General features: G+C 44.6%; 1 protein-coding gene across 8 annotated transcripts in view; it reads right to left on the bottom strand.

Annotated features, from left to right (window-relative positions):
- The window catches only part of OPTN (optineurin), a 43,458-nt gene extending 28,955 nt beyond the window's left edge, over positions 1–14,503 (bottom strand). For 2 of the 8 annotated variants that reach the window (XM_082648938.1, XM_082648939.1), the window contains exons 1-4: positions 12,333–12,421; positions 7,291–7,467; positions 6,487–6,689; positions 1,871–2,032 (exon numbers count right to left, since the gene is read on the bottom strand). In XM_082648938.1, the coding sequence (XP_082505064.1) occupies positions 1,871–2,032; positions 6,487–6,689; positions 7,291–7,467; positions 12,333–12,345 (555 nt within the window). In that variant the 5' untranslated portion in view covers positions 12,346–12,421. Of the gene's footprint in view, positions 1–1,870; positions 2,033–6,486; positions 6,690–7,290; positions 7,468–8,677; positions 8,722–9,574; positions 9,704–12,151; positions 12,222–12,332; positions 12,422–13,788; positions 14,124–14,283 lie in introns of those variants that run through there. The other 6 variants (XM_082648941.1, XM_082648940.1, XM_082648942.1 and 3 more) reach the window with 6 other exon arrangements.
- Positions 14,504–14,717: the final 214 nt, after the last annotated feature.

Below are 14,717 nucleotides of genomic sequence, written 5' to 3'. Positions count from 1 at the left end.
GTTAGAACTTGCTGAAGCCACGTTGAAAAGAAGGCTGTTTTCTGTGGGCAAGGCTCACAAGCATAGGTTAGGTCCTATTAGAAATCTGTATGCATGTCGGGCCACTTAGGGAACAGGAAGACTAAGACACTTAAATGATTTGAAAGACGTTTCTTTTTCTTTTTCTTTTTTTTAATATTTATTTATTTATTTGGCTGCGTCGGGTCTTAGTTGAGGCATGCGGGATCTTTCGTTGCAGCGTACGGGCTTCTCTCTAGTTGTGGCACGTGGGCTTCATTGCCCTGCAGCATGTGGGATCTTAGGTCCCTGACCAGGAAACAAACCGGCATCCCCGGCATCAGAAGGCAGATTCTTAACCACTGGACCACCAGGGAAGTCCCTTGAAAGACATTTCTATTCCAGTGAGCTAGCAGAAAGATCTTCCAAAAATACAGAGATGGTTCTAGACAATTCTGTGTGTGCACACCATTCCTAAATCTTGGGCAGTGTTTTTCTGTTCACAGAAGCAAGGCAAGAAAAACATGTTGACACTAGAAATAACTGTCACTCATCAGTGAGGGAGAATATTATGCTAACCATTCATCCCAAAGAAAGAAGCCTCATTTGGAAACTTCTGATACGCTCCTTGGGCTTCCTGAATTTTATCAGCTATCTGCAGAAGGTTAACGCTCTTTGATCAACGCTGTGTTTTCATAATCTTTGCTCACTTGCAGAAAGAGTCCTCTGACATTAGTGTACTTCCTGATTAGTATTTTACTTCGCTTGACTTCAGCCCCTATTCATCGAATATTTATGAGGGGCGTGGGTGGTAGGGCTATTAAGAGCCATTTTGCAACTCTGTTCACCTTGTGCACAGCAAATAAATGAGAAGGTAAAGTCGCACTCGACCATTTCAGACACATCCATTAGTTATTAAGCTTTCGTAAGGTGCCCCTCACCCCGCCCCCACTCCCACTTACCTACAAAGTCGAGTTTTCTCTTTCAGAGACACAGGTAACCTCTCTGCCTGTATCAGACGTGTACTCCGACAAAGCTGGAGTGACTGTGTGTGTGAGGGAGGATTTTCTCCTCCTGGGCTTGTCTCCCTCACCCTGTATGCAGTTTTTTTCTAGTGGCAGAGGAGAGGTCCCTCTGGGCTTCACTTACCTTCTGTGCTCTTTAGCAGGACTGCCTGCACGCCAGCTACCCCGACACATGCTTCCCACCAGGGATGGGCCGGCACATGCTGCCTCGCCCAGCTCGCGTCATTTGGGGTTGCACATACATGCCAGTTAGACCACCCTGCCTTCAAACCCTGTTCTCGGGGGTTCCCTAGCAGCTGCCGTTAGAGGGCAGGGACAAGCCAGGGTATTCCCTGAGGGTCCAACCAGAACCACTCTGCTCTTTCTTTTCTCCACTTCTTAGTTTTAATATACCAACGTTCCTCGTAAGACTTTGCTTGAAAAGAGGGTTCTGTTATTAGTCAGTGTTTTAAAGCCTTTTGATTTTACCGCATCTGATCACAGCTCCGCTTACCTAAGTGAAATGCTGAACACAGCTTTGAGACCTGGGCTGAAAAAGTTTATGCCTTTTTTTTCTTTTTAGGTCAGTCACGTAAATTTGTCAGGACATACTGGAAGAAGAAGGACTATCTCTTGTCAGGACATACTGGAAGAAAAAGGACTATCTCTTTGGTCATAAAAGGTAATCAGTATTTTCCATTTCAGCTATGATAGCCGCAAGCATCATGTTATACACTTCCGTTGACTACGCTGAAGTTTCCCCACTATCTGGCTACCTCATGTTGAAAGGAAATGGTGGTATTTGTAGCAGCTGTCCAGGTGAGGTTTTTGTAACTTGCTTAAAACAAAACCAAAACCAACACACTTACGGCCATCCTGATTTCAACAAAGGAGTCTTCGGAGGGGCCACCTGAGTTCAGCTTGAGTTGTAATTCAGACACGATGCCCAGCAGATCGACCTTTTCAGCTTGAAGGCGTGCCACCTGGGTCTTCAGCTGTTCCACTTCCTGTTCTGCTTCTGCCTTGGGGACCTTGGGGACGAGGAGCAAAGTGAATTAATGAATCACGCTAGGGGCTTGGCCATCAGACTCGAGTGTCTCCATACCCACTGGCAAGACAGCTATGCTTTACAGTAGGATATTCTAGCTTATCCTTAGCCATTTATTTTGACATGCCAATTAAAATGGAAAAGCTTACATTATTTTATCATATGCAAACAAGTGGAAGTTAAAATAACCTCATGACAAGAAAGGCTTCCTCAGCATGCTGAAATAATCTGATGCCATGAAAGTAACCAGCCAGACTTTGGCAATGGTAGACTTGTAAATTCTAGTCCCGAATTCCACAAAGAACTGCCACAACTCAACCTCTTGCCTTTTTCTCCCCCCTACAAATGCATACCCACCCCTATTCTTGTCTCCCCATTCTTGTCATGTCTACTCAGAAGCCAGAGCACCAAGGGCATAATGTTATAGTAATAACAAAACACAACGAAATTCTCCCAGGTAAGTAGTCTGGTTGCTACAGTACTCTATGCTCATGTTTTAAGGTTGCTAAAAATAAGTCTGGTGAGAAATAAGAAAACTGAAAATTCAGAGGCTGGTACCAAGGGTGGAAAAATTAAATTTCTGCCTCTATAAAAATTAATAATAAACATTAATATTTCCCTGAGTACCTGCTGTGTTCATCCTGTTGCAGTTACTACATATGACAAAGTCATAAGAGAAAGAGCCTGTGGACATGTGGTGTTTTTACTTGGGAGAAGGGAGAGCAGATTCTAGTCCACACTCTGCTAATCAGAGCATGTGTCACCTTGAGCAGATTCTCTCAATGTCTTGGCTTCAGTTTTCTCGGCTCAGAAAGAAAGACGTGGTACCACGTGGTCTCTGTGGTCTCTTCCAGTCGTGACCTTCTTAGCCTCTCTGATTTCTTCCCTCACTGCTCTTATGGACATGGTGCCACCAGAAGCACATACACTTGAGATTATCAGAGGATTGCAACACACAGAAAATTCACACACACACACACACACACACACCCCCATGACAGATCTCCTAAGGAATGGTAAACAGGCCCAAAGGCTTATAGTAAAACCAAAAAATTATCAGAAAGGCTTGTGCACGGACCATAAACCAGCTAGTCCATGAAGTATTAAGAAGAGAGGGCTTGTAGTAATTGGCAGCATGGAAATGCCCCTCACACCAGTGGAATCATGCTCTGCCTTCATTTGGACCATCGTCTTGCTAGGAAACTCCCACAAGCGTTACAAAAAGCAACGCGTTGTAAAACTGAAGGGTTAGGTCTGTAAGGAAAGGTTAGAAGCCTATGCAGTCTCTCTTGGTAATGACTCAGACCAAAGAAATGTATATTTAAAGGCACGAAAACATAAAAGAAAATGTACTGCCTAGCCTGGTACTAGGAAGCAGGTGGGGAAGGGCAAGACTATGCTCTGTGAGGGATTTTCACATCCACCCTCTTGCCCTCCCTGAGTATACTGTGAAGAATGGACTTTTAAGGAAGGAAATAAGAGTTTTAAACAAGGGTCTGACGACTGGGGATATAAGGCCATGACTCTAGAATCTCAGATGTCAGGTTAGTTTTCTTTTATGCAACTGTGCGGATCTCTTAACTACCCTGGGGAAATTACGGATCCGCTGATTTGGCTATAAAACACCTCGTGAGGTGACACCTTAAATTTCTCTGCATTTCACTTGTTCCGGCTCTGACCATCGTCTTCCCGGACTAAACTTCCAGGGCTTATTCTCTGGATCTCAAGCCCAGCTCCGTTATTTGTTATGTGTTTCATCAGTTTTGAGCACTTAGCACTGATTAGCCTTCGTGACACAACAATTTCTCTGTCTTTTTCTGTGCTTGTATTGTCCTGGAAATGTGCCCAGGATGATATGCCATTTTATAATCCAAAAACAAGAGTCTATCTAATGACCTTTGCCCGGCCATCTGTAGTTAAAAGTTAAAAAGTACTCTTTAGAGATCATTATGATGTATAATTCAGTGAAACTGGACAGAACCAGTAATGCCTCGGCCTCACCCTAAAGATCAGAGGCAGATTTCCAAAGGAAATTCCCTGCTCCCTTCCCTTGTGTGACACAGACCACAGGAGAGGCCCTGATGGCTTGTGGGGGTGGGTGAGTGGGGAGGAGGGGCGCATCCTGCAGAAGCAGCAGCAAAGATGGGCCAGCATGAGTGAGGAAAATCTGAGGCCTTGAGAGCTTTAGTAAATCAGGAAGATGAGGGCCTAAATTAACAACAACTGGGCTTCCCTGGTGGCGCAGTGGTTAAGGATCCGCCTGCCAATGCAGGGGACATGAGTTTGAGCCCTAGTCCGGGAAGATCCCACATGCCGCGGAGCAACTAAGCCTGTGCGTCACAACTACTGAGCCCGTGTGCCACAATTACTGAGCCTGCGCTCTAGAGCCTGCGAGCCACAACTACTGAGCCTGCGCTCCAGAGCCCGCGAGCCACAACTACTGAGCCCGCGTGCCTAAAGCCCGTGCTCTGCAACAAGAGAAGCCACTGCAATGAGAAGCCCATTGCACTGCCCCCACTCGCCACAATTAGAGAAAGCCCGCACGCAGCAACGAAGACCCAGTGCAGCCAAAAATAAATAAATTAAATAAATAAAAAAAAATTTTTTTAAACCAAAAAACAACAACAACAACACAAGTGGTCCAGGGGACAAACATTACAGAAGAGGCAGGGGGGGCAAGGGGTGGGCCTGGGAGGTACAGTCTGGGGGGATACAGCTGATGACCAAGGGTTTTTAAGAGTCCTAAATGTCACTTTGTCCCAAGGGCTCATTTCTGAGTCCTGCTTGTAGTTTGCTTCAGCTGATCGTCTGCACTGAAAGAAGATGTCCAGAGCTCCAGCTTCTGATCTCAACTTCTTCCAATCCTGGGACCTTTTTGGAAAACCTACAGGCAGACTATCTCAGGCAGACAAACTGCTTCTGGAAGCTTCCTTTTTGGCTTCAAAGTGCTGGGCCCCCGCAGGCTGAAGCCAACTGTCAGCCCACATCCCAAAAGCCAAGGGAGGAAAACAAAGTGAGATATTTTCTTCCAGCAAGTAGAAAATTACCCATATATCCCAGTGATCATTTCTTCAGAGTATTCTACCTCAAAAATATTTAGACAATGAGAGGTTTTGCCCAAAGAAGTGACTTAATGCCCTTTGACCTGTAAGACAAACTGAAGCATCAGACATGATAACTCTTATCAATAATGAAACATTTGCAATGCAAATACAAATTTATTAAAGCTGAATGTTTTCATTGTCCCATGAGCAAGAGTTGATGAGTAAGATCATTGATATAAACTATGATAATTTTCTAAACAACTTTTCATTCTTTAGATTATTCCATATTTCTCTTTTCCTTATTTTATTTCTTTGTTTGTATTCTTTACCTATTTAAGAAATTAGACATCAACAAAGTTCAAGGTAAAGTCTCAAGAAAAATCACTGATGAGGGGAGGGATAAATGAGGAGTATGGAATTGACAGATACAAACTACTTCCTGTAATAAACCATGATGGAAAAGAAAAAAAATAAGGGAACAGATACAAACTACTGTACATAAAATAGATAAGCAACAAGGATTTACTGTTTAGCACATGGAACTATACTATGTATCTTGTAATAACCTATAATGGAAAATAAACTGAAAAAAATTTATATAACTGAATCACTTTGCTGCATACCTGAACTAACACAATATTGTAAATGAACTGAAAAAAAAAAAAAGGAAAGAAAATCACTGATATCCAAGAATTAACCCAGTGTTCCATCCTCCCTAAAGCTGTTAAGTTCTAGGTTTGGAAGAAAATGAACTGCAGATGTCCATCTAAACAAATAATACCCAGTGAGCCTTAGAATATGGGCAGAGGCTTCAAATGTGCTCTGATTTTCTTTTTCACTCACATCTTTGATACTCGTTCTCAGGTGTGAGCACACTTCTTGGGTTCTTTGGGTCAGTGGAAATGTGGCAACCCTACAGCCTCATATCACATGACATTTGTCAAACCAGTTTTCAGAAGTAAATGTAAAACATAAAGCGAGGAATCTATAGACGGAGAGAAAGGACAAGGTCAATGAGTGAAAATTCTGAGTGATAGATTTCTAAAGTGTAATTCTACACCAAAGACATAAACTGACGACTAACACTTGGATGGTTCTAGGCAGAGGTCCTTCCGTACCATCTATAATGAATACAAAATACTGACTTATAACCGTAACACTCTTTTGACTATAATCAATATGGTCAAAGCTTTACCCATTTCTTTCCTTCACCAGAGATTATCCATGACCCTTAAAATTGTAACCAATGTTCTCATCAAGCACGCTTCTTTCAAGATAATGCAAAGCACCCATCTAGCCTGCACCGTGAAAGGTTTTGATCTAGACGTCTGGTCAAGTAAGACTGCACTACAGATACGAACAGAGTAAAATCACAAGTGGTCAGTCTGCTCACCCCGAATGACCTTTCAGTTTTCCCTTTTAGTTTTCCGAGGTCCTGCTTCAGTTTTTCATTTTCAAGACTCAGTGCCGTTAGGCGCTCTTTGGCTTCTTTGCTCTGGGTCTCAAAAAAAAGGCGTTCTTCCTTCTGCTTTTCTGTCCAGGCTGAAAGCTCCTCAAATCGCCCTTTCATAGCTTGATTGTTCAGCTTCATGGCTTCTGCATGGGGTGCAGAGGGAGAGTGTCACACCAGGGGACTGGACTTGGGGACATGAATGGAACCCACCTGGGCCCCAGGGTCAGCCGGAAAGACTGCAAAGCAAGATGAGTGAGTGGTTTCCACTTCCAGACAGGACTAGCAGAGTCTAATGTCTCTAGTCCTGAAGAGTCTCAAGAAAATAAAATTGATTTTATTGACTTATAACAAAATGTCTATTAATAACTACATAGACTGAGGTCCATCACTCCTGGATTCGAACACTGGTTCTCCCAAAAACCATGGCTGGAGATATTAGAAGGCTTTCTTTTAAGGTAATATTTAGGACTAACTCTGTAATAATAGCAGCCTTGTTTTCTTTTTCCTTTTAAATGGGCTAAATGTCATTATACCATTTCCCAGAGATGCATACTCTTTATTTTTACCTGTATCCAAAAGTAAACAATGGAAACAGCTTTAGCCTTACTCAGAGCTAATTCTGTGCTCTTTCTTCCCCCAAGGAACCAGGCGCAGAGACAGGGATTCACCTATAAGCTATTACCAAAGGATGGCATTCCCGAAGGCCCAGCGTGAATGAAGAAACATGGGGCCAGTGTTGCTCACCTTTCAGCTGATGGTTCTCAATTAGAAGCTCTCTCATCTGCTGCAGCAGCTCATGCGGGGTGAACGTGTCCAGGTTCGGGTGAGCCAGACTGGGGGGTCCATTTCCTGTGGTTTCGTTGGGGCTGTCCCCCTTTTCAGTCAGGCAGCTAACTGGTTGGTGGGACATGGCAGCAGTTCCTATGGAAAAGTCACAAACCAAAAATATAACTGTTCCCCTCTGCATGGCGTCCTCACGAGTCCCACAAGCCCATGTGCAAGTGCTAATAAGTATTCTACAAGGTGCTTTCTCTCCCATTATATATATATATATATATATATATATATATATATATTTTTTTTTTTTTTTTGCGGTACGCGGGCCTCTCACTGTTGTGGCCTCTCCCGTTGCGAAGCACAGGCTCCGGACGTGCAGGCTCAGCAGCCATGGCTCACGGGCCCAGCCGCTCCACGGCATGTGGGATTCTCCCGGACCGGGGCACGAACCCGCGTCCCCTGCATTGGCAGGCGGACTCTCAACCACTGCGCCACCAGGGCAGCCCTCTCCCATTATATTTTGAACAACCTTGATTCTTCCTTTTTAAACAAAAAAGGTACATCCTAGCTTTAGTTTGTATGTGTATGTCTGTGTATAAGTGTGTATAAAGGGGTACAGTGAGGAGATGGGGGATAGAGGAGGGAGAGACGGACATGATACCACGATGATCAGGAATCCTAACGTGGGGAGTTCAAGAGGCTTTCCATGTATACATTTGTAGATGTTGGCAAAGTATTATTAAATGGATTTTCCCCAGAAAAATCTTTAAGCTCAAATCTTCCTATTTTGGGTGAAATTGTATGGTATGTGAATTATATCTCAATAATTAATTGTTACAAAATCTCTTTATTTCTTGTATATTTGGCTGAGAGGAAAGGGAGAACTAACGTATTTCGAATGCTTACTATGCTCTTGATCACTGCACCAGACTGTCAGTTTCTAATCCTCACTAAAACTCAACTAGACAGCCATTTTCCTGGCGACAGAGCTGAGTTCACAGAGGTTTTATAGCTCATCCAAGGTCACTCAATGAAGGGCACAACCGAGCATTAAGGATGATTCCAAAACCCAGCCCTGTCATACAGTGAAGGCAGCACTGAATACTTAGGCTTCCATAGTCGATACTTTTGCAAAGCGTTCTAAAAGACTAAGAAAATCTTGCTTAGTTGTTGCATATTCTGAGAATATTTTAAGCATACCACTTTATTTGTCGAGGGGTCAGTGTGACCATAAATAAGATAGATGGGTGTACCCAACTGTACTTCTGTATGGCCTACCACCTGGGCAAACACAGAAATCAAATGCTGTGGGCAAACATTTTCTTTTACACATTTCACAGAGATGATGATATACCTTTTCATGAGGAATTGCAGAGTTACGGCATCAGTCACTGGAAGCTGAGGAGAGAGAAGTGCTCTCTGATCTATTGCTGTATAACCTCTGGGTGTGCTCTATAGATAAACATGGAAGGCGGGCCCATTCACCTCACCCAGAGTTCAGATTCCACTTCACCCATCCATCGCACACTGCCAGAAATCTTAAAGAAATAACCAAGGCTGCCGGAAGGATTTTTTCTTCTTACTTCTTAGCAATAACAGTCAATGAACTGCTTACAAACAAGTTACTAACAAATTTTCACTGCGTCCAAAGAACCTCGTCCCTGTGAGAAGTTCCCACGTGTGCCGATAGAACCTGCCACTGCCGACAGGAAGGCAGAGTACAAATGACTATCTCTCTAAGAGGCTGCAAGGGAAGCTTCAGTTATGGTTTTTGTTGTTAAGTCCCTGCGCATGTTAGGGCAGAAGCTGGGGAAACCACCATGTATTAATGCCCGTATATTAATGCACCAAACCCTTGGGGTGCAGAGCGGTGCTGCTTTCCCACTGGCAGGAGGCAATCCCTAGGCTCTCTGGAGGTCTCCTGGAACTGAGAGCCTGGTGACCTGCTTTTGGTCTAAAGGACCTGTAAGGTGAGCTGGGACGAAGTGAGAGAGCGGCATGGTCTTACAAATACTAGCAAATGTAAAATAGCCAGTGGGAAGCAGCAGCATAACACAGGGAGATCAGCTCAGTGCTTTGTGACCATCTAGAAGGGTGGGATTGGGAGGGTGGGAGATGCAAGAGGGAGGAGATATGGGGATATATGTATATGTATAGCTGACTCACTTTGTTATACAGCAGAAACTAACACACCACTGTAAAGCAATTATACTCCAATAAAGATGTTAAAAAAATAAATAAAATAAAGGACCTGTAGGAAATCAGAGACAGTGCTGCTGAGGGGACAGCCGGCCCCCAGCACTGTGGCCTGTGTGATTCCTCTAGAGCAGCTGGCACAGGAAAGGCATCCTCATGGAATTCTTTAATGAGGACGGCAAGTCTATGAAGTGAAAAACACGGATAAAGCATTTTGAGCCTTTTGAAAGCATATCCTGATTCATTTAGAAAGAGGTACACTGCTAAAGTGTGCTATCTCTTAGCATTAGGTGACCAGAATAGACTGCTCTTGTTTTCCCCAATAAAATAATTGGGATTATTTTGCATAAAATAATTTGGATAAAGCCAGTTTCTGACTTTCCATAAACTCATTTTTGCATAGTACTACGTTGGCGCTAAAATTTCATAAAAATGGGTTTTTACTAAATAACAGTGCTCCTATCTATTTTGCAAAGAATACTAAAATTCTAAGTAATTGACAAAGATAAAATCCTTGTAACGTGTGTCATTCACTTGTCAATATTAAATTTCCTCAGGTATTCAAGGATTAGACTATACTTTGGAGACATTTAACAGATTTGTTTTTAAAGTATCTAAAGCAGGGGGAGGGAAGAGTAGGGGAAGGGGGAGGGGAGAGAAGGGAAGGGGGAGGGGAGAAAAGAGAGACTGTTCCTTCCGGTATTTTTCCTCCTTGACTTTCCGTTATATCTCCACCAAGACTTGAGGCACAACTGTAACAGTTAAAACCGATTCTACTTATCAACTTTTTCTGGTTGCCCAGATTTTATAAGGACATGAGAGAAAAAAAAAACAAAACAGGGTTATGCTGAGGGAGACAGTAGAAAAATAAACCGGGTGCCACTAACCAGACACGTGACCTTGAGAACTCATCTGACCTCTGTGATGATTTACTGACTTGCCTAGCAAATGATGATCACTATAGCTGCTTTCAGCTCAAAAGCTCTATGAAAAGTATTAAGCTTCTAGCAAGATCACAGTCCAACCCGCACTGTCCAGCACGTACACCCCAGCACCCTCATAGCCATGCTGCCCTCTCTCACTAATACATACGCCCGTCCCGATTATAGTGAGCTCTTTGCTACGCAGCATTGTTAGGAAAACTATTTGGTAATTCAAATGTCATAGTATATAAGTTAACATAAATGCCAAACATAAGCACATAAATACTTATAAACAAAATTTTACTAAAAGCAATTTAATTGATTTTTGGTGACTCAAAGTGCATTTTATGATTTTAGAATATTTGGGGGGCGTCATTACAACCTATCACAGTACAGTGCGTATATGAGATGTCTACTGGTAGAATGCCAGTTAGAGAAAGCTGAATTCTCTAAATGTTTAGCATCACCTTGAAATATTTTCAATTGAGAAAATGCAGGGATGTATTATAAATCCTTGCACACATCCTCAAAGGTTATGAACTAAGGAACTAAGCCATTTACTCCAAGATTCTGTCTAATAACAGAATTTCTCATAAAAATCCAACCAATGATCAGAAATGCATCATTTCTAAACAAAGGTGTTTTATTTTTAACTACAGAAGGGTGAATTAATTTAGCACAGGATTTGTCAAGATTTCACCAATGAGGAAAAATAGGAACCACCTGGAAGGTGGAAGATCAAAAGCAAAATCTCCTAGATTTTATTCCTGGATCTGCTATTCAAATTCCTGATTATAATTATTGTTCTTAATTCCAGAGGTCAAGTAATTACAGCAGTGACTTGACTTCGTAGGCAGGAGCTTAAATCATGTTTCTGAGTTGGCCTTAAAAATGACCCAGCCGAACTTATTCAATGCAGGAATGTCCTGTCCGGTTTCCATGGCAGATGGTCATATAGACCAGGCTCGAATGACTTCAATGACAGAAAAAATGAGCACATGACCTTAGCAGGCAACTGCCCATTCTATTCCAGGATGGCTCTGACTGCCAGAAAGCTGTTTTGTATCCAACAGAAATCTGCCTTACACTGACTTCTCTCCATTGGTCGTTGGACCATCAAGAATAATACAGAATAAACCCAGGTCCTTACCCTGGTGTGGCTGATTCTCCGAACCTGCTGATTAAGTATTCACAGGTTCAATCCCCACATGGATACATTAGTTTTAAACAGTGAAAACCTATTTCCTGATCAGAGACAATTGCTGGCTATTGGCAAATCCTGGTTTGGGTTTTCAAGGGGATTGAGTAACATTCCAAGATTGCATCAACTAAACTCATCACCATCCCGGAAAAAGAACTCAAAGTACATATCCTATTAAGGGGGTAAAAGGAGACTTAACTTTTATGCCAGAAATGGTACTCTGACTTTCGTAAGTGCAAACATACAGAAAATGGAAATAGACGGCCTCATCACCCAAGGCAGGAACCTGAGAGTTATGCTTGATTCTTCCTATTTGCTCTTCCCCCAAGTCTAATGGGTCACCGAGTCCTGTCACTCCCACCTCCTCTCAATCCCCACCAGCTTAGGTCAGGCCCTTCTTGTCTTGTCTGGCCCACAGAGTACGGGACTTTCGTCTGTTTTGTCCACTGCCGTGTCCCTAGCACCTAGAACATTACCCGACATATATGGGGGTTCAACAAATACTTGCTGAATGAATTTGCATAGCTTCCTCCATGGCTGGACTCATCTCCTTCCATTGCAGCCCCACTACCTCCATGGTTTCTTTCCTAATACCAGGGCATCCCCCTGCTTAAACCCCTCCCACACAGACAGAGCTCCAGCTCCCGAGCAAGACAAACATGGCCTTTCAGAGACTGGCCTCCACTTACCCAGCTGTATCATCTCCTGTCACCAATGCCACTCATGCCGGAGGCACATTAAAGAGCTCACAGTTCTTGGCCTTCTTTTGCTTTTCTACCCTTCCCCGAGATGCCTGGATCTGCTTTTACCCTGGCAAACTCCCACTGGACAGTTCAATGCCAGCTCGAACAGATGTCCCGTGTAAAATGACCTGTTCTTTCCTCTGAGCACCCAACAGCGCTTTGTGTGTTCCACCCCCTTGGTCCTTTTATGTAAAGTACTGTGATCACACCATGCCAGTCAATGTTCCCATCAAACCTAAGTCAAGGTCTCTATTTTATTCTTCCTGCAGACTGGCACACTGAGAGCAGGCTCTCGGGAAATGTCTGCTGAAATGAAATGAAGCTATAGTGTAAGAGGTAAAGTCATACACTTGTAAAACACAAACCCGACATACTAGTATTATGAGTTTTTCTACAGTTCAGTGGCACTCATTTCCGGATTCTTGAACTCAACTTATTTTGAAAATTAGTACCACTTTTAAAATATCACTACAAAGGTATCTGGATGTCATTTCATAACACATATTCTATTACTCAACCCACATAATAGGTCAAAGTGAAAACAAGAACTTTCAATATAATTTTTTTCTTTCTCAGTGAAACAGATTTTATTTTCAAAACACAGAGTTTAATTTCTTCCTTTTCCTTTGGATTTACTATTCCATAGATTCCAAAGAACATATCACACAGTCCAAGTCTCTATAAAATTCAGAAAAAGTGAGGCTTGGAGAAGAGAATACCCATGTGCCCCTACCTAAGGGTGGGGATTCCATGGGAGGGTAAAACAGTGACCAATTCCTTTCAAGAATGTTTGTTTTTGTTTTTTCGGGGAGTTTAGTTCGAACCCATAACATTAATATGCAACTTGAGGTCAGTTACCAAAAAAAAAAAAAATACTACTTTTATAATGAAAAACTAAAATTGGCCCAGTAGAAGAACTGGCCAATCACCCGGAAGACGCTAATTACTGTCCTCTCTACAGGCTACATTTCGACTTGCCTTGCCCAGGGCATTACGGGGCAGTCCCTGGACTGGCCTCTGCTACTGGACCTCCCCAGCCCACTCCAAACTGGGCATATCCTGGGCGGGGTGGCCAGGGCCCCCTAGCTCTTCTCTCCTTCCGGCAAAGAGCAAGGGTGAGGGGTTCTTCTGTTAACAGTGCGTTTGCTTAACCAGATCCCAGGCTTTTGATGTTTTAAGTTTTGGTTTTCCGTTTCATCCTTAAGCAGTGCTGTGGCATATAATTTCCATACAGCAGTCTTCCTGGTGGAGGAAGGAGGCTAGACGGAACCTGGGTTACATTTTCTCTTAGCGATGCTCATTGCTTGCAGCTTACACGATAGAAACAATCCCTTTGGGGTTCTCGGCCTCATCACATATTCATATTCTCTACGTATCTATAAACACACACATACATACATACATGCCCTCCTAGACACAACGGTTTATGAAGATTCTTTTCAGCTGTTCAGTAATACCGCCACCTTAGAGAGCGGTCACCGGTTCTTCAGTGTCCTGGGCCATCTCGTAAAGCTAGAGTAGTTTGCACGTCTTCCAAAGGTGTGTCCTTAACCCCTTCCCTTATAATGAGGAACTGGCTGTACAATCATTCCCAACCTGCGGAAGGATGTCAGCCTCAGACCACCTTCATGACCTACAGGGAAGGCACCTGCGGCCAGCCTGGAGGGTAAAAAAGGGGGAAGGGGCGCTTTGGGCTGCACGCCCCCGCTGCCCTTCCGCACCAGGTCAGGATCGCCAGGGCCCGGAAACCCTCCCAGCGAGCTCAGCCGTCCCACCCGAGGGGACGCCCCACCCTCTCCACCCACGTCCCTACTGGCTCCGGGTCGCGGGAAGGCGGCTACGGGAACCGCTTCCAGGGCGGAGAGGGAGCCCCTACCCGCCTCCTGCCCCGGCTCACCCGCCGCCCGGGTTCTGGCCTCCCTCGGGGTCACTGCCTCCTCGGCATCGTTACCGCTGGGAGAGGGCTCTGGACCCGGATGCAGACGCCGACCAGGGGACCGGCCGGGGGCGGCGGCGGCGGCGGGGACTGGGGAGCCTCTGGCGGACGCGCGGCCTCGCGACCCCACCCAGCGCTGCTCAGCTGACAGTCGCGCCAGCCTCCTCACCTCCGCCCGGGAATTTCCCGGGCCCCGCCCGCCGCAGGCCCCACCCCCAACGCCCGCCCCTCGGCAGGCCGCTCCCCCCGCAGGCCCCGCCCCAACTCTCTTCCCTGCCTGTCTCGTGGGCCAGCCCACAGCCTCCCTGCTAGCCCCGCAGTTCTCCCAGGGTCCAGACCCGGACGCGGGTTAATGCGGGTTGCGCATTAAGCCAGTGTGACTGCCCTGACGGACG

Source organism: Grampus griseus, assembly GCF_964374135.1.
Source record: "Grampus griseus genome assembly, chromosome: 2".
Taxonomy (NCBI): Eukaryota; Metazoa; Chordata; class Mammalia; order Artiodactyla; family Delphinidae; genus Grampus; species Grampus griseus.
Note: the sequence above shows the minus strand (reverse complement) of the source record. Positions and strands in the feature narration are given on the sequence as shown.